This window comes from Equus asinus, chromosome 3 (assembly GCF_041296235.1).
Source record: "Equus asinus isolate D_3611 breed Donkey chromosome 3, EquAss-T2T_v2, whole genome shotgun sequence".
NCBI lineage: Eukaryota > Metazoa > Chordata > Mammalia > Perissodactyla > Equidae > Equus > Equus asinus.
The window spans coordinates 109,746,624-109,767,047 of record NC_091792.1 but is presented as its reverse complement, the minus strand read 5'-3'; the positions used below and the strand labels follow the sequence as shown (position 1 = coordinate 109,767,047).

General features: G+C 37.2%; 1 protein-coding gene across 1 annotated transcript in view; it reads right to left on the bottom strand.

Annotated features, from left to right (window-relative positions):
• Positions 1–7,630: 7,630 nt before the first annotated feature.
• CENPC (centromere protein C) overlaps positions 7,631–20,424 on the bottom strand; it is a 112,281-nt gene continuing 99,487 nt past the window's right edge. Inside the window, exon 20 of the mRNA XM_070505740.1 lies at positions 7,631–7,662. Within this exon, the coding sequence (XP_070361841.1) occupies positions 7,646–7,662 (17 nt within the window). The 3' untranslated portion in view covers positions 7,631–7,645. The remainder of the gene's footprint in view (positions 7,663–20,424) is intronic.

Below are 20,424 nucleotides of genomic sequence, written 5' to 3'. Positions count from 1 at the left end.
ACAGGCTCATTTAATTCATTAAAAAAAAAAGCGCCGGCCAAATACCCAAGTTGGAATAACAATAGCTTGTCTGTCAATCAGTCATTCAAGGAAAAATTTATGTTCCATGAAAAAAGTGGCTGGTTCAGCTCAGAATTCAAACATAAGCTCTTTTCCTCCAGACAGTCATGGTAGTTTTTAAAAAAATAGTTTTATTGAGATATAATTCACATACCATAGAGCTCATCCATTTAAAGTGCAAAATTCAATGATTCTTAGTATATTCACAGAGTTGTGCATCAGGCATCATCACTACAATCAATTTTGGAACATTTTCAATCACTGCCAAAAGAAACACCACACCCCTTAGCCATCATCCTCCAATTCCTCCATCCTCCTCAGCCCTCGGTACCCTAGTTTCTGTCTCTAGATTTACCTCTTCTAGACTTTTCCTATAAATGAAATTATGTGTTTTTTTGTGACAGGCTTCCTTCACTTAGCATAATGTTTTCAAGATTTATCCAAGTTGTAGCATATATCAGTACTTTACTCATTTCTATGGCCAAATAATATACCATTGTATGGATATCCCAGAGTTTACATATCCATTCATCAGTTGATGGAATTGGGGTTGTTTCCACTTTGGGGCTATTATAAATAATGCTGCTTATGAACATCTATGTACGAGTTTTGTATGGACATATATTTTAATTTTTCTTGGGTATATAACTAGAAGTGGGATTGCTGGATCATATGATAACATAGGTTCAACTATTTAAGGATGTATTGGACCGTGTTCCAAGCAGCAGGACTATTTTACATTCCCACCAGTAGTGCATGAGCGTTCAAATTTCTTCACATCCTCTCCAACACTTGTCTTTATCTGTCTTTTTTATATAAGCCATCCTAGTAGGTATGAAGTAGAATCTCACTATGGTTTCAATTTACATTTCTTTAATAGTTAACGATGTTGAGCATCTTTTCATGTGATTATTGGCTATTTGTATAACATTTGGAGAAATATGTTTTCAAATTTTTTGCCCATTTTTAAATTGGGTTGTCTATTATTCAAATGTAGAGTACTTTATATATTAAAGATACAAGTCTGTTATCAGATTTACAGTTTGCAAATATTTTCCCCCATTCCATTTCTTTTCTTTTTATTAATGGTGTTCATCGAAGCACAAGTTTTTAATTTTGATGACGTCCACTTTTGCTGTAGACTGAATGTTTGTATCTCCATAATTCATATGTTGAAATCCTAATCCCCAGAGTGTTGGTATTTGGAGATGGGGCCTTTGAAAGATAGTTAAGTCATGAGGGTGGAGCCCTGATGATGGAATTAGTGCCTTTATAGGAAGAGAGAGAATAGAGCTTGTCTCCCCTCCCCCACTTCCCTTCCATGTGAGGATACAGTAAGCAGATGTCTGCAAACTAAGAAGTGGGCCCTCACTAGATACCAAATTTTCTAGAGTGTTGATCTTGGACTTCCCTGCCTCCAGAACTGTGAGGAATAAATTTCTGTTGTTTAAGCCACATAGTCTATGGTCTTTTTATTATAGCAGCCTAAACAGAATAAGACATCTTTATCCAAGTATTACTCTCTCCCTACATACTTTTTGTTGCACATTATTTGTATTAGTCAAAGTTCTCCAGAGAAACAGAACCCATAGATATAGATAAGAGGAGATTTATCATAGGAATTGGCTCTTGAAGTTATGGAGGCTGAGAAGTCCAATGATCTACTATCTGCAAGCTGAGAACCAAGAAAGCTAGTGGTGTGTCAGTCTAATCCCAAAGCCTGAGAATTGAGGGGTTGATGGTACATGTCACGGTCTGAGTCCAAAAGCCTGAGAACCAGAAGCGCCAATGTCCAAGGAGAAGAGTGATGTCTCAGCTCAAGCAAAGAGTAAATTTGCTCTTCCTTAGCCTTTTTGTTCTATTTGGATCCTCAACAGATGGGAGGGTACTCACTCACATTGGTGAGAACCATCTGTTTTACTCAGTTCACCAATTCACATGCTAATCTCTTCTGGAAACACCCTCACAGACACACCAGAAATAATGTTTTACCAGTTGTCTAGGCATTCCTTAGCCTACTCAAGTTGACACATAAAAATAACCATCTGACTATTACTCAAAGTCATCCTCCACCACAGCACTGAGAGGTCACAAGAATTGAGACAAATCAGAATAATCTCCAGGACTTTTCTGACAGAGATATTGAGGAAAATAGTCTTTTGCTTCACAGCATGTGAAAGAATGTAAAACTGGAACTGCTTGTGGCCATCTACCTATTTCGCAGTAGGAGAAAATGAAAGCCACACAAGCAAAGAGACGAAGGAAAGACCCAGAGTGCTCTCTGCCAGAGTCGAATCTCAATTTCTAGTCCTGAGTCTCTGCTCCTGCAGCTTTTCCTTCTTGTAAACTGCTGCAATACCCTTCCCAATAGCATCAGTTAATAAATTATTTTTTTCATTTTGTTGTTAGTGCTGTCAAGTTGATTCCAACTCCTAGCGACACTGTGTACATCAGAACAGAACTCTGCCTGGTCTTTTTGCACCATCCTCTCACCTTCTGGTGCTGTATCAGACAGTGCTCTGCTGCTATTCATAGGGTTTTCATGACCAATTTTTTAGGAAGTGGATGGCCAAGACCTTCTTCCTAGTCTGTCTTAGTCTGGAAGATCCACTGAAACCTGTCCGCCATGGGTGACCCTGCCGGTATTTGAAATACCTACAGCATAGCTTTCAGCAACCTGGAGCTGCCACAGTACGACGACCAACAGATGAGTGGTGTGATTCCCTGAATAGGAAACAAACCCAGGCCGCAGTGGTGAGAGAATTGAACCTTAACCACTAGACCACCAGGTCTACTACACTTCTTACTCTACTAGAATTGGATTGTGGCCACCTGGAAGTAAAAGTGTTTGGACATGTTGGTGCTTTCTTGTTATTGGGGAGCCCTATGGAATTAGAGGTGTAGTAGCATCAGAGTGATTACAGTGTACCACCGCTGGGAATACACATTTCTAACATGGTGGAGAGGTTGGATGTATGATTTCTCGTGAGTCAACAGAGATGCAGAAGCCAATATCTTGATGAACAAAGTTATCTTACAAACCACCTTACCTTTGGTCATAAGAAATCCATTGGTTTCCAAAAAGTTATTTTAACTTTCTTGCCTAACCGCAATTCATTAATTGTTTTGATGCAAAAACACAACTAGGAAAACAAAAAGATACCACTTCACACCTACTTGGATGGTTACAATTTTTAAAAAATACAGAAAATAACAAGAGTTGGTAAGAATGTGGACAAATTGGAACACTAGTGCTTTGCTGGTAGGGATGTAAAAATGTAAAATGGGGCATCTGCTGTGGAAAACAGTTTGGTGTTTCCTCAAAAAGTTAAACACAAAATTACCAGATAACCCGGAAGTTCCACTCTTATGTATATACCCAAAAGAATTGAAAGCAGGAGCTCAAACAGATACTTGCACACCAATGTTCATAGCAGCATTATTCACAATAATTGAAGGAGGGAAACAGTAAGCATCCATCAACAGATGAAGGGATAAACACAATGTAGTATATACATACAATAGAATATTATTCATCTATAAAAGTAATGAAGTCTTGATACATGCCACAATATGAATGAACCCTGAAAATATTATGTTAAGTGAAATAAGCCAGATATAGAAGGACACATTTTGCATAATTTCAGTTTTATGAAATATCTAGAATAGGCAAATTCATAGATACAGAAAGTAGATTAGAGGTTACCAAGGGCTAGGGAATGTGGGATCAGGGAGTTATTGCTTTTATGGGTACAAAGTTTCTGTTTGGGGGAGAGGAAAAAGTTTTGGAAATAGTGGTAATGGTTGCACAACATTGTGAGTATAATTAATGCCACTGAGTTGTCCACTTAAAAGTGGTAAGAATGACAAATTTTATGCCATATATATATTTTACCACAATAAAAAAAAACGATAAAACACACACACCTAGGGAGACAGTACTGTACGTGCGGTGATTAAGAACTGTTAAAATAAATTACTAGGCCCAAGATGGAGCCTGGGGTATCATGTCAGCAAACTGAAACTTAGATGTCCCTGTAAATGTTCCACTTGACCGGAAATGCAGTATATCCAGTTAGCCAATCCCCAAATGCCCAGCTAACTCTGGAACCTACTTATTTCCTTGTTCCTTATTAATTTTCTATCTTTCTTTTTCCTCATTCTTTATCTTATAAAAGCTTCCTGCCTTCCACTCCATTTTGCAGTTCTCTGGACCCTTGGGAATGGAGACTGCCTGCTTCATGAAATGTTAAATAAAGTTTCTTTGTATCACTACATTGTCTCCTTTAATCATTTTTAAAAGAACAAGAGACAAAAGCTGTGGGTCAGAACACCTGAGGTTCAAGTTGGGAACCTTGAGAATGTTTAAAACTTGTTTGTATCTCAGTTTCTTTATCTATTGAATTAGGAACTAGAATTAGAATTAGAACGAAAAACTATCTAGTTCATGGGTTGGAGGAAAGACATAATTCATACAAAGTACTAATTTAGCATGGTAAACATGATAGGTGGCTATTAAATATCAGCTATCATTATCATTATTATTCAGTTCACTTTCTACCCTAAAGTACTGAAAACTCTCTTTATGATTTTTTTGTACGTCATTCTTTATTTAACTTCATATAGAATAATTTTTAAATTATATTTTCAACCAGGAGCATGCATAAGTGTTTAAAAACTTGAGTTTTGCAGCATATGCTGAAAACTTTAGAAAATAAGGTGAGGGAAACTCAAAATAGTCTGAAAATCTTGAGTTCCTAGCCATGACAGTGCTGAGATGAATTCTACCCCTCCACAACCAACGATTACATAGTAAGATTCAGCAGAAGAGGATATCTCAAAATCACAGGATGTACTCAGGAACTCCTCTAAAAGTTGGGACATGCACCTATCACGGAGATAAAAATAAGGGAAAATCACCTGTATAGTGATATATATTGTTCAAGAAATCTTGAAGGATGATGGCATGAAATCGTCATTCAAACTCCAAAGGTAAATTATTATAAAATTTTGTTGTCTAAGAAAATTCAACTCTTGGCAGAACAATTTGTGAAAACTACAATTAAACAAGCAAATAAAATAAAGTTCGAAACTCAACTTCAATCGAAGATGAAGTGGAAATAATAGAAGGAATAGGCTAAGGAAAGTCAGCTACTTTTGGTTGGAAAATGACTGGCCTCTGAAAATGGCTAAACGATGTATGAGGTGATGGGGAAAGCTCATGCCAGTTCCTAATACAAACTGAATTATTCATGTTCTTAATAGTTTCCTAATATGCTGTACCAAAATGCATCTTTAAAAGCAGAAAAAGTAAATTGTACCCCTTGGGAAGGTGGTGAGGTATAACTCAATCTTGCCCACCACTAAGACAAAATTTTTCTGAAGAGTTAAGTTTTGTCTCAACAATGTCCTTTAATTGTGCCTTCTAGTTTACACTATGCATCTATGTAAATATCTTTAAATAATGTTCTAAATTATTAATAGGGAAGATCTCTGATTTATCACACTGGCTAATAAGCAAGATGATGTTCCATTTATCAATTCTGAAAAAAATTGATATAAAATAAAGGGAGTGGACAGTACACATTCAAGTATTTTCTCTTCTCTTTCTTGGTTTAGCAATAGTTGTTGGGTTTTGAGCTTTTTTAAGAAGACCTTAATGTGACAAAAGTATTTTGCCATGTCAGGGTAATCACTATAAAGAGACACTCAGATGGTCTGGGTGTGGCCCCAGGCAGCATTTTCAGGCATACTAATTTTTCTAGGGCTGCTGTAATGAATTACTACAAACTTGGTGACTTAAAACAACAATTTATTCTCTCACTGTTCTTGAGGCTAGAAGTCCAAAATCAAGGTGTCAGCAGGGCTACGCTCCCACTGAAGGCTCTAGGGGAGAATCTTTCCTTGCTTCTTCCAGTTTCCCTTCCTTGGCCTGTGGCAGCATCACTCCAACCTCTGCCTCTCTCTTCATGTGGTCATCTCTGTGTGTCCCTGAGTGTTCTTTTCTGTCTCTCTTAGAAGGACACTGTCATTGGATTTAGGGTCCACCCTAATCCAGTATGTTCTCATCTGATCCCTACTTAATTATATCTACAAGGACTCTATTTCCAAATAAGGTCACATTTTGAGGCTCTAAGAGGACACGAATTTGGGGGACACTATTCAACTCAATACGCTAATGAAGGGAATGGGCCTTAGCATCAGACAGATTTGGATTTAAAGTCCCAAGTCTGCACCTTTCTAATTCTATGACCTTAGCAAGTCATGCATTTCTGGGTCTCAATGTGTGTCCTTAGAGATAAAATGCAATTAAATTGCCTTCAACACTGGAAATATTAATTATATCCTGTTGAAGTATTTGAACATGGTTTTAAAAATGTCTAATAACATACCTAAAGAGTTATGAAAATTAAGTAGTAAAAAAGGGACAACTCTTCATGGTTGATTCTTTTTCAGATATTCCGAACAGTTTAATATTAAAAATTGTGACATTTTGGTCCTGAGGTAACATAGATAGGCTAATAAAGATAATGAATTGTTGAATGAATAAAGATAATGAATGTATTGTTGAAATACAGCACTTGAAGGAGTCAATTCAAATAATAACATAAAATAAAAAAGAATTAATGACATTATCAGGGTCATCAAAACTCTTTTCAGCTCATCTCTCACTTCAAATCCAGCTGTGAATATATTTCCTCTAAATAATAACCAGTGTGAAATAGTAGTGTCTTATAATCAATCTTGTGAGTTGAATTGTGTCTCCACAAAATTCACATGTTGAAGCTCTAACCCCTGTACATGAGAATGTGACTGTATTTGGAGATAGAGACTTTAAAGAGGTAATTAAGTTAAAATGACATCATTAGAGTGGGCTCTAATCCAATATAACTGGTATGCTTATAAGAAGAGGAAATTTGGACACAGACACACACAGCAGAAAGACCTTGTGAAGACACAGTGAGAAGACAGCCATCTACAAGCCAAGGAGAGAGACCTCAGAAGAAATCAACTCTGCTGACACTTTGACCTCAAACTTCCAGCCTCCAAAACTGTGGGAAAATTAATTTCTCTTGTTTAAATCATCCAGTCTATGTTACATTGTTATGGCAGCCCTAACAAACTAATACATTCACAATTCATTTTTTTGTACATCACACTGATATCTGATTATATTCAGAATTCTCTCTTTCCTTAAGATCAAAAGGAAGCATATAATTGTCCACCAACTACTCTCTGTGAATAAACACTGTGTGGGTTGTAGTGTAAGCACAGTCTGCATACACAGCTGTGCTTCACTGAGCCCAACTTGCTTTCCAGAACAAAGGGAACTCTTTCTTAAAGATAAATCTAAGCCTCTACCTTTTAGGATATAGAACACTCACCTTGACTTTATATTTTCTCAGTCATTGTCCACTAAGTTTCCAAAAAATCCACGCGTCTAATTTCATGCAGGGTCACCTTATTATGTTACTATGGGGGTTCAGAGAAAGGAGAGCTCACATCTGATCAACAGATGGGTAATGTTCCATTAAGGTGTTGGCATTCAAACCAGACTTCTAACGATGAGAGGGTCAGGCAGTAATTAATAGGCAGTGTACTCTGGTTGGAAATAAAAGATTAAGAAAATGAGGTCTGGAGAATTCGGTGGTTAGACAACTTGCAATGATCTCATTTGATTAAAGCATGTACATGTGTAGAGAGGTGGTGAGTAAAAATTTTTTTTAAATGTATTCTAGAAACCAATTATTGAAGATTATTATAAAGCTAAAGAATTTGGATATTAGCCCAAAAGACAAGCGCATTTCAACAACTCACCTGGGGAATTTGTTAAAAATACCATTTCCTGAGCCCTATTCACAAACAAATGTCAGAATTTCCGCCAAGTGAGCCTCCAGAATGTGCATTTGTAGCTAGCTCCCCACATTTATCACACAAAAATTTGAGAACCACTGTAATAGGTGATAGGAAACTGCTAAACAGCCCTGAAAATTTTCGAGCAAGGGAATGACCAGATTATGTCTATACTTTAGGATGATTAATCTAATAACAATAAGTGGTATGGCTATAATAAAGGAGGTATTATAGACAAGATAGGAGATAGGTTTAGGGGGCTGATTCAGGAAAGAGGCAAGAAGCAATGAAGGCTGACAAAGGTGGATATAAAGTGCCCTATTTTGTCATGTAAAATACATGACAAAAGTAGGAATATAGGATTTTATAGCATTCATGTATCAGAGGTTGAGAGAGAGGAAGCATGTAGGAAGACTAGAATAGTAAGCCTAAGTAGTTTAGGTTAATTAGAGGTAGGGTGGTCATAAGGAAAGCTTGTTGGGCATTTAACCAGAAGTACATGATGGATTCAGACTGGGACATGTTGAGTTTGACATTCTGGTAGGACACCCAGAGCAAGAGATTCAACTTGCAGTTTGAAATATAGACTGGAGGACAAGAGCGAAGTAAGAGCTCAAAATACACAGTCAACCTTTGTCTGGATAGAGATGATGGTTGAAGCAGTCTGATTGGATAACACTTGGCTATTGTCTAGGCAACACTGGCCCGAGGGGAAAGCCATAGAGAACGAATGAGTTTAATAAGAATTTAGAAGTTATAAATTGAAATTGTATTGTTAATGATATCATTTCTTGCATTGCTAAGTTTATGATAGTGTATATTATGATCTGTAACTAAAATTACATCTATGGGCCTTCAACTTAAGTTGATTTTAAAACTGAAAAAAAACAACCGTACAATGTTAATTGCAATGAACATTACAATTTTCAGTGTAGAATCAAGTAGAGTAACAGTCAGAGAAATGTGTCACCTGAGACAAACTAATCCTTACTATTTCCATTCTCTTCCGTGTTCATCTTTGCGTATTCTTTTTTTTTTCTGGAGTACATCCTCAATTTTCTTCATATGATGTCCATTGGTCATAAACTTTTTGTATATTTTCTTTTTTGAGGACGATTAGCCCTGAGCTAACATCTGCTGCCAATCCTCCTCTTTTTTGCTGAGGAAGGCTGGCCCTGAGCTAACATTAGTGCCCATATTCCTCTACTTTATATGTGCCATAGCACGGCTAGATAAACAGTGCATGTAGATCCGCACCTGGGATCCAAACTGGTGAACTCCCGGCCACCAAAGCGGAGCGTGTGAACTTAACCAATGTGCCACCAGGCCGGCCCCTGTATGTTTTCATTTTGACAGTCTATCTTACCTTCACTTGCTTGTGTGGCTGGGTATAGATTCTAGTTTGAAATCATTTTAGCTCAGACTTTGAAGAAAGTTTCCTTTGTCTCACACAGCCCAGGATTGTCAGTGAGCTGTCTGAAGCTGATTCTTGTTCGTTTGTAAAGATCTTGTTCTATTTCTCTCTGAAAACTTTTAGGATTTCCTTTTTATCATTAGTTCAGAAAGTGTTATCAAAATGTTTCTAGATATATCTTTTTAGATTTTTTCTTCTTGGCTCTTAGGGGATTCTTCCAATCTAAAGACTTCTCTTTGTTCAGCTCAAGAAAATTGTCTTCCATTCTTTCTTTCCTCCTTTCCACTGTCTCTGTTCCTTCTTTATGGAATTTCTACAAATGCCATACCTACTAAACCTACCATGTCCTTTAATTTTTCTATCATATTTCTCATACACTTATTTTAGTTTATTTGACTATTTATCTCTGTCTTTCAATTGCCATTTGGTTTTTCAACCATGTCCTTTCTAGTACCTTAGCACGCCTAGTGGATATTTAAATTTCTAATAACTCTTTGTTATGCTTTGATTGCTTCTTTTTTCCCCCATCAATAGTCATGCTTGTTTTATGGATCCAATTTCTTCTTTAATACTTCTGAAGACACTAACAAGAATTTTTATTTTTTTACATTTTCTTCTCTTACCTGACTTGTTTCTTTCTCTTCCAAGAGTTGGTCACTGTGTCAGTTCACCCTGATCTGTCATTTTCATGCTATTCTTCTTCTTCCTATGTGGGTTTCCTCTGCAGTTTGGTTGTTCTGTTGCCCTAATAATCCTTTCACTTGAAGAGGAAGGTGGGTTTCACGTGCAGACATGACACTTGTCAACAGGCAGGCTTCCCTGTAGGGTGGGTAGCCTAGGAACCAGTTAACAGGCAGACAGGGCTGCCATTTGACAAAATAAGGACACAAAGTATTTTAGCATTTTAAACCCATGAATGCAACTACTTATCCTTTTAATTTTCGTCTGTTTTTGAGGACCTAAGCTCTGTTCTACTTCTTTTTCAAGATCCAGTTCTCAAGCCAGGAATCTGTTCAAGAATCTGCTCCATTTCTTTGGAAAATATGATGCTTAGTCTTCATTCTTGAAACTATGGGTTAGTTTCTCAAACTTTATCAATCTTCTTTTAGCTAGCAGGTGTGATTAAAGTTAAAAATATTGACGGTCCGGCCCAGTGGCACAGCAGTTAAGTTTGTACATTCTGCTTTGGCGGCCCAGGCTTTGCCAGTTCGGATCCCAAGTGCAAACCTACACATCGTTTATCAAGACATGCTGTGGCAGGTGTCCCCACATATAAAGTAGAGGAAGATGGGCACGGATGTTAGCTCAGGGCCAATATTCCTCCCGAAGAAAGGAGGAGGATTGGCGGCAGATGTTAGCTCAGGTCTAGCGTTCCTCTCAAAAATATACATATATATTGAGATACTGTGCCTTACATTCAATAGCAACAACAAAATTACCTTGCTGCTGCTGCTGCTTATTATTATTATTACTAGTAAGGAAGTTTATTTTATACAGTAGTTTTAAGTTTACAGGAAAACTGAGTGGAAAGTACAGAGAATTCCCACATGCCCCTCTCCTCCTAACACACCACAGTTTTCTCCATTATTAACGTCTTGCATTAGTGTGGTACATTTGTTACAATTGGTAAACCATTACCTTGCTTTTTTTTTTTATTGAGGTATAATTGATATATAACATTGTAGTATTTTCAGGTGTATAACATAATGATTTGATATTTGTAAGTATTGTGAAAAGATCACCACAAGTCTAGTTAATATTTATTACCACACATAGTTATAAAACAATTTTTCTTGTGATGAGAACTTTTAAGATCTATTCTCTTAGCAACTTTATGCAATACAGTATTATTAACTATACCACTTTCTACCTTACACCCGCAGGACTTATTTATCTTATAACTGAGAGATTGTACCTTTTGACCCTCTTTATCCATTTCCTCCACCCTCTGTGCCCCCTGCCTCTGGCAACCATCAATCTATTCTCTGCATTTATGAGCTTAGTTTGGGGTATTTTTGTTTGTTTTTTTGGGGGGTTCTTTAGATTCAATATATAAGTGATTTGTCTTTCTCTGACTTATTAGACTTAGCATAATCACCTCCAGGTCTATCCATGTTGTCGCAAATGACAAGCTTTCTTTCATTTTCATGGCTGAATAATATTCCATTGTGTGTGAGCATATATACATATATATATATATATATATATATATACACACATGTACCACATTTTCTTTATCTATTCGCCCATCAATGGATACTTAGGTTGTTTCCCTATCTTGGCTATTATAAATAGTGCTGCAATGAACATGGGGGTACAGATATCTTTTCAAGTTAATGTTTTCATTTTCTTTACATAAACACCCAGAGGTGGAATAGCTGGATCATATGGTAGATCTATTTTCAATTTTTGAGAAATGTCCATACCATTCTCCATAGTGGCTGAACCAATTTACATTCCCACCAACAGTGCACAGTGTTCCCTTTTCCCCTTATTCTTGTTTGTTATTTCTTGTCTTTTTAAAATTTGTTATTTCTTGTCTTTTTTGTTTTTAAAGATTGGCACCTGAGCTAACATCTGTTGCTAATCTTCTTTTTCTCCCCCCTTCTTCTTCTCCCCAAAGCCCCCCAGTACATAGTTGTATATTCTAGTTGTGTATGCCTCTGGTCGTGCTATGTGGGATGCCACCTCACTGTGGCCTGATGAGTGGAGCCATGTCCCTGCACAGGATCCAAACCAGCAAAACCCTGGGCCAGGGGAGCAGAGGGCACGAACGTAACTACTCAGCCACGGGCCTGGCCTCTCTTGTCTTTTTGATAATAGCCATTCTAACTGGTGTGAGGTGATATCTCATTGTGATTTTGATGTGCATTGCCCCAATGATTAGTGATGTTGCACATCTCTTATGTACCTGTTGGCCATTTGTATGTCTTCTTTGGAAAAAGGTCTACACAGATCCTCTGACCATTTTTTAATCAGATTTTTGTTTTTGCTATTAAGTTGTATATCATTACCTTGGTATTTTTATAGCACTTTATTGTTTACAAAAACCTTTAGTTATATCATTTATTCATCAGATAGTAGGTGTCCAGAAAATATTTTTGGATTGTTGAATGAATTAAACAGCTGCATATGAGCTACAATTGGCTTGTAATTAAATACAGCTGGCAGGACAAAAATATTAAAATAACTATACTTTTTAAGTTCAGCATCTATCATTTGCTAAATTACATCCTCCAGACTACTAATAATTCCTTGGTATCTTGATGGGGTTGATCTGCTTCACTGGAGTGAGCATTTGGTGTCTAGAATTTTTCCTCCCTCTGGCTCATCAGGCAACATGACTATCTAAACTAAGCAAATAATTACAATAAAACAAGCACTTAAAATTATATTTTATCGAAATATTGTTTTTACAACCGTATTAATTGTAGTAACCTTCTGGCATAACTTATAAACATTGATTTTACTAAAAATATATTCTTCATATTACCCACATTTGAATCATATGAAACATTGTTTTCGAAACAGGGCCTATTCTGTGCTAAGAAGAATGTTTATTCTAACTAGCAAATATTTGTGCTAAGACTTTAGGAAGTTGCCAGAGGAAGAAAATGCTCAAATATTAAAAGACTAATAAGATATCTTATACTACATTAATCCTCCATACAAATAGCATCAGTGGTTTGTAACCTGAATTTCCTGCTTCCATGAGCAGGATCCTCTGAGGCTGAAAAAAAAAGTGTTCACTCATATGTATCTAATCTAAAAACTGATCTTTCACTAGGTAGAAATCCAACTGCAATGACAGCTCAGAGTTTCATAGCCTAACCCTGTCATAACTATTATTTGCCTGAGTCCCTGACTCTGACAGATTTGCCCACCAATGTCAAGAGAGAGGATCTGCCCCTGATTACCGAGAAAAAAACTTCTGTCACCTTATGTCCTGTTCACAAGAACCATTGGAGGAAAAATACGGCAAGAGTCAAATAAGGGAACTATCATTCTTTTATTTTCATATATGTTCTACATGTCATGGCCTAAATACAGAGTAATCAGGATATCGGAAAAATAACCACCTGAGTTCCAGAAGAGCAAGGAACATCAGGATAATATGAACCTGGGTGGATAGAAGTAGTAAGAGAGTGCAGGAAGAAGCCCACTAAAGAGGTCTTAGAGATTTTTCTCATCTTCATCCATCATAAACTTGGCAAAGAAACATAAAAAGATTTGTGGGAAGGAAATGAGTTGTCAACTTCATATAGCAACTACTGTCCTAATGTTGTTATACAGTGATTTTTTACTTATTAAACTTCTTAATATAAGCCAAGAACCCTGACATGATATGTTTAGACCAATTTCCCTAATAAATCTTTTTAAAAGGAAAAGAATAATTCCTTAACACTATAAAGAATATTAAGAATATTTATCTTAAACCGGTATCTTACTTAACAATGTAAAACTAGATACATTACCTTTAAAATCAGTAAAAGTTGCCCTCCACCTCTGACAACCACCAATCTGTTTTCTATGAGTTGTGTCTTTTAAATTCCACATATAAGTGAGATTATACAGTATTTTTCTTTTTTTGTCTTATTTCACTTAGTATAAAAATATTCTGCATTTATAGTAGCAATAACAAAGCAAATTAAATATCATATGGTAGGTTGCTAACAAGGCTCCAATTATTTACCCTTCCTTGTATCTATACCCTTTGCCATGTGACTTTGCAGTTCCTCTTAATGAAGAGGCGGAAGAAGTCTATTTTTCCTCCCAAGAATCTGGACTGCCCTTGGTGACTTGCTTTGGCCAAGAGAATAATTCTAGGGTTTTAGAAACCTTGAATGTTTTTGCTTGCTTGCTCTTTTCCTTTTCTGACTGCTAAAAGAACCTGCCTGGGATAGTTAGCTATCCAGATAGAGGAGGAAAGATATATGAAATGGCCAAGTTGCCCCAGTCATCCAGGCAAAGCCATCCTAGATCAGATAACAGCCAGCTGACACTCAGATGTGAGTGACCCCACCCAAGATTAGCAGAGTCACCTAGCCAACCAACAGTTGACCACAGACAAGCAAATCCAGTCAAGATCATTCAAGCCAAAGCCAAATTACCCAACCCCTACAGACTCATAAGTTAAGTAAATGTTTAATGTTAAGTGCCACTGAAGTTTTGTAGTTGTTACACAGCAATATGGTGACAAGAGATAACTAATACATACTATTTAAAAATATTACTAACGTGGAAGCAAAGCAGCTGGTTATTCCATAACCTGACTCTTTTGAGACTCTGACTACATGTCCCTAAGGGTAAGTATTTAGAGTATTCTTGCCTCTTAGAAGAGTTACCAAGGAGAGCCATCCCAAAAAGAATAACTTTTTTGGCCTTTGCGTGACTGAAAAATAAACTTTTATTGAATTAAGTTATTGATATTTTAGGGTTTTTTGTTATAGCAGATAGCCTACCCTAAAAAATACATCTAAGACAAAAATGATGTTCCACAATCTTTTGCCTGTTTTACTTAAATTTAATAACAAAGCACTCAGAACTTAATTATTCTCTGATTTGCATTTATTCATCATGCCTTCCCTAATTCAAACCTTTCAATACAGAAAGATTATATATTTATAACTTATATAGAGATTATATACCTATATATAATACATGTCATATATAAATATATCTGAAAATAATTTTGCTGAATTACTTCATTATAAATATAAATTCAGTATATAATAATATTGATAAAATAATAGTACAATAATCAATAATGTGCCCTTGAGCTCACATTCTAATGTACTGTCTACCCACAATAAGAAAGAATTAGTAAATCATAAGTCCCTTGGTCAAGGGGCTTGATAAGTACCCACTTAAGCTATGAGAGTGGGTCTAACAGGCTAACCCAAAGAAAATTTCACTGAGCAAGTAGTTATTGTGCACTTAGATGCTCAGTCATAAGATAGACATTATTGGAAGATACAAAGAATTATAGGGGGGACAGCCCTGATGGCCTAGTGGCTAAAGTTCAGCACACTCCACTTTGGCAGCCTGGGTTTGGTTCCTGGCGCAGAACCACAACACTTGTCTGTCAGTACCCATTCTATGGTGGTGGCTCATGTAGAAGAACTAGAAGGACTTACAACTAAAATATACAACTATGTACTGGGACTTTGGGGAGGTGAAAAAAAAACCAAAAGGGAAGACTTGCAACAGATGTTAGCCTCAGGGCAAATCTTCCCCAGCAAAAGATAAAATAATAATAATAAAAAGAAGTATAAGGAATAGTGCTTATGTTGGCTCATGTATAGATTACTTTCCTAATTAAATTTAAGCTTCTTATAGGAGGTGACTGAGTCTTATATATTATTTGTATTTTGTAGTTCTAAGCATTAGGCAATAAAACACTAAGGACCTGTGTCTGTACACAGTTTTCCATTAGCAATAGTATCTTCTACAAGTCCTCAGAATCACTTTCATTAATTGTGAATCAACTGCAACACTTTTGAAATTTAAACTAACTAGGGCTACTCATTAGGAAAGAAAGTAAATTGAAAGGAACTTTGGACAGCAATTTATAATGTGCAAAATTCAAAATCAAAGTAAGTAGAAAAAAAAATGTTACTTTCTTGACTTTGGATATGACACTAAAAGCATACATAATAAAACCAAAAATAAGTGAAACTGAATCAAACTAAAAAGCTTTGGGAGAAAATATTTGCAAACCGTGTATCTAATAAGAGGTTAATATTTGAAATATATAAGGAACTCATACAATTCAATAGCAAAAAAAAAAAAAAAGACAAACATGGTCAATGGACTTGAATAGACATTTCTCAAAACAAGTCATACAAATGGCCAACAAGTATATGAAAAGATGTTCAACATTACTAATCATCAGGGAAATACAATTAAAACTACAATGAAATATCACCTCTCACCTGTTAGGATGGCTATTATAAAAAAAACAAAAGACATCAAGTGTTGACAAGAATGTGGAGAAATTGGAACCCTTTACACTATTGGTAGGAACGTAAAATGGTACAATTGCTATGGAAAACAATATACAAGTTCATCAAAAAATTAAAAATAGAACTACCGTATGATCTAGTCACCCCACTTCTTCATATATATCCTAAGGAAACTAAATCAGGATCTCAAAGAGATACCTACACTCCTATGTTCACTGCAGCATTATTTACAATAGCCAAGATATGAAAACAACATAAATGGTCATCAATGGATGAATGAATAAGGAAGATATAGTATATACATACAATGGAATGTTATTCAGACTTTAAAAAGGAAATTGGGGTTGCTGTCAAGATGGCAGCATAGGCAGACTGAACTCACCTCCTCCCATGGACACAACAAATTTACAACTACTCTGGGAACAATTACCCGAGAGAGAACTGAAAACTGGATAAAAAGAACCCCTGTGGCAAGCAACGGTCCTGACTGAAGTGGAAGAGGCAGAAATTCCTTTCTGGAGAGAAAAAGCCACCTTTGAGCCATGGTGCTTTACAGACAGCCAGGAGCAATCATAAGGTACATGGCCTTCCCTGGAGAGTGGGGGACCTGAGCAGGGGAGCATTGCTGCTATAAGCATCTTTTGGACTCAGCACAACTGAAACAAGTGTCATAATATCTGGCTTTGCTGGCTACTATGAAGAATACTCCCAGAAAAGCTATCAGACATAAGGGGAAAAAAGGCAGCTCTTATAGGACCCATGCACAAATTCACCCATTTTGGAAAGCAACCTAAAATTACCATAAAGATGCACAGTCCTTTAGAGAAAAGAGACACACCTGATAGGCTCTGGTTGAATCTTGGTGAGAGGTGAGACCTCTCCAGGGACTGAGACATTGGTGGAAGTCATTATTGTGATGTAGTACAGGTGTGCTGACAAAGATGCTGGCAGATGCCATTGGAGTTCTTCCACTGGCCTGTTTGTCCAGGGTCTGCCCCACCCACTAGAGCACTGATTTAATCCAGTTCAGCCAGGGATTAGGGCAGCCTGCCCTGGAAAGTGGCCCCACCCAACAGCAAGCCCTCAGGCAACTTGTGGGCCTGCATAGACTAGGTCCCTGGATCCTCTGCAGCCAGGCAAGTGGGATGCCTCTGAGGGGCAGGGAATGCATGAAGAGCAGGTGGAGTGTGTGGGGCATTGGTGGAGTGTGTGGGCCTCTGCAGTGGGGTGACTGGGTCTGCTTCAGGGGGTCAGGGTGTGCACAAGGGGCAGGACTGTCTTGATAGTGTGTGGCGCCCTGAGGGTGGCGGGGCTTGTCAGCTGCAGAAGACTTGTGCTTCTCAAAGTGCCACATAGATGACTGGCCACACCTTCCAAAGCCTGAAACAAGTGTGTGCTCCTGTGCCTGGGGCCAACCCCACTAAGCTACAATCCTGTGAGAGCTAACAAGAGTCTTACAGGCCAGAGACCTATAGTAATTGTTAAGCCCCTAAGCCTGGCAACCAGCCACTCCAGAGGCCTACTCCCTTAACATAAAAACTGCAACAGGAATGTGCTATTAGACCTTTCAGCCAACTGTGCTGGGGCTCCCTATGCCTGATAAAGTGACTGAAGAGTTCCATAGCAGCCACACACAGCGAGCATTACAACCAGCTGGCCAGGGGAACAGCCTAGCCTCCCTGGGTACCTGCAATAAGAGCAACCCTGCCACAATAAAAGGACATACGTAGCCCACACAGGGGACACTCTGGAACATTTAGAATTGGTGATGAGAGGGAAGCACACTGCTGGGCCTCATAAGGCATCTCTTACATAAGGCCACCTCTCCAAGATCGGGAAATGTAGCTGATCTACATAATATATAGATATAAGCACAGAGAAAGAGGTAAACTAAGGAGACAAAGGAATATGTTCCAAGTAAAGGAATGGGACAAAACCCCAGAAAAAGAACTAAATGAAACAGAAATAACAACAGCTACCTGACAGAGTTCAAAGAAAAAGTCATAAGGATGCTCACTGATCTTGGGAAAAGAATGGATGAACTCAGTGAGAACTTCCACAAAGAATTGGAAAATATAAAAAAGAACCAATCAGAAATGAAGAATACAACGCTGGAAATGAAAAATTCACTAGAGGGACTCAATAGCAGGGGAGATGATATAGAAGAATGGATCAGCGAGCTGCATTAAAGGCTAGAGGAAATCACCCAAGCTGAATAGAAAAAACAAAAATGAATTAAAAAGAATGAGGGCAGTCTAATGGACCTTCTGGGACAAGATCAAGCTAACATTCATATTATAGGTGTCCTAGAAGGAGAAGAGAGAGACAAAGGGGCAGACAATCTATTTAAAGAAACAATAGCTGAAAACTTTCCTAATCAAAGGAAGGAAACAGATATCCAGGTACAGGAAGCACAGATAGCACCAAACAAGATGAACCCAAAGAAGAACACACCAAGACACATTATAATTAAAATGTCAAGTATTAAAGATAAAGAGGGAATCCTAAAACTCTCAAGTGAAAGGCTACAAGTGACATACAAAGGAAAGCCCATAAGGCTATCAGTTGACTTGGTAGCAGAAACCTTACAGGCTAGATTGACATGATATACTTAAAGTGCTGAAAGGAAAAAACCTATAGCCAAGAATACTCTACTCAGAAAGGTTATCATTCAGAATTGAAGGATAAAGAGTTTCCCAGACAAGCAAAAATTAAAGGAGTTTACCACTAAGAAACCAGTTTTACAAGAAATGCTAAAGGGACTTATTTAAGTGGGAAACGGATCACAGATAGGAATAAGAGAATTATAGGAAAAAAGCAATAAAATCACTGGTAAGGGCAAAAACAGTAAAGGTAGCAGATCAACCATCTATGAAGATAATATGAAGGTCAAACGACAAAAGTACTAAAATCACCTGTTTCCATGATAAGTGGGTAACAGATACACAGAAAGAGGTTAGATATGATATGAAAAGTATAAAATGTGGGAGGCAGGGAGTAAAAGAGTAGAGCTTTTAGCAAGAGGTCAAACTAAAGAGACCATCAACTTAATATAGATTGCCATATACACAGATCATTATATATGAACCTCATGGTAATCACAAACCAGAAACCTATAATAAGTACACAGAAAATTAAGAGAAAGGAACCCAAACATAATACTAAAGAAAGCCACCGAACCACAAGGGAAGAGAGCAAGAGAAGAAAGGAACAGAGGAGAACTACTAAAACACTCAGAAAAAAAGTAACAAAATGGCAATAAGTACATACTTATCAATAGCTACTTTAAATGTCAATGGACTAAATGCTCCAATCGAAAGGCATAGGGTGGCTGATTGGAAGCAACCTAGGTGCTCATCAAGGGACAAATAGATAAAGATGTGGTATACATACACAATTGAATACTACTCAGCCATAAGAAATTATGAAATCTGGCCATTTGTGACAACATAGGTGGATCTTGAGGGTATTATGCTAAGCGAAGTAACTCAGAGGGAGAAAATCAAATACCATATGATCTCACATAAGTGGAAGACAAAAACAACAACAAATGGTCACATAGAGACAGAGACTGCATTGGTGGTTACTACAGGGGAAGGGGGCAGGGAGGAGGACAAAAGAGATGATTAGGTGTATGTGTGTGGTGATGGATTGGAATTAGTCTTTGGATGGTGTAATTACATGATGTAATCTACACAGAAATCGAAATGTAATCATGTACACCTGAAATTTATATAATGTTATAAATCAATGTTACAATAAAAAATAAGTAAATTTTTCAAAATAAGATTTTTTCTTAAAAAACTTCAAAAAGAAGGAAATTATGCTATATGCAACAAGAAGAATGAATCTGGAAGACATTATACTGTGAAATAAGCCAGTCACAAAAGCACAAATACTGCATGATTCCACATATATCAGGTATCTAAAATAGTCAAATTCGTAGAACTAAAGAACTAAAGAATGCCAAGGGCTTGGGGGTGGGGGAAATAGGGAGTTGCTGTTCAATGGGTATAAAGTTTCAGTTATGCAACATAAACATGTCCTAGAGATCTGCTGCACATCATCACGCCTGTAGTTAGCAATACTACATTGTACACTTAAAAATTTGTGATGAGGGTAGATCTCATG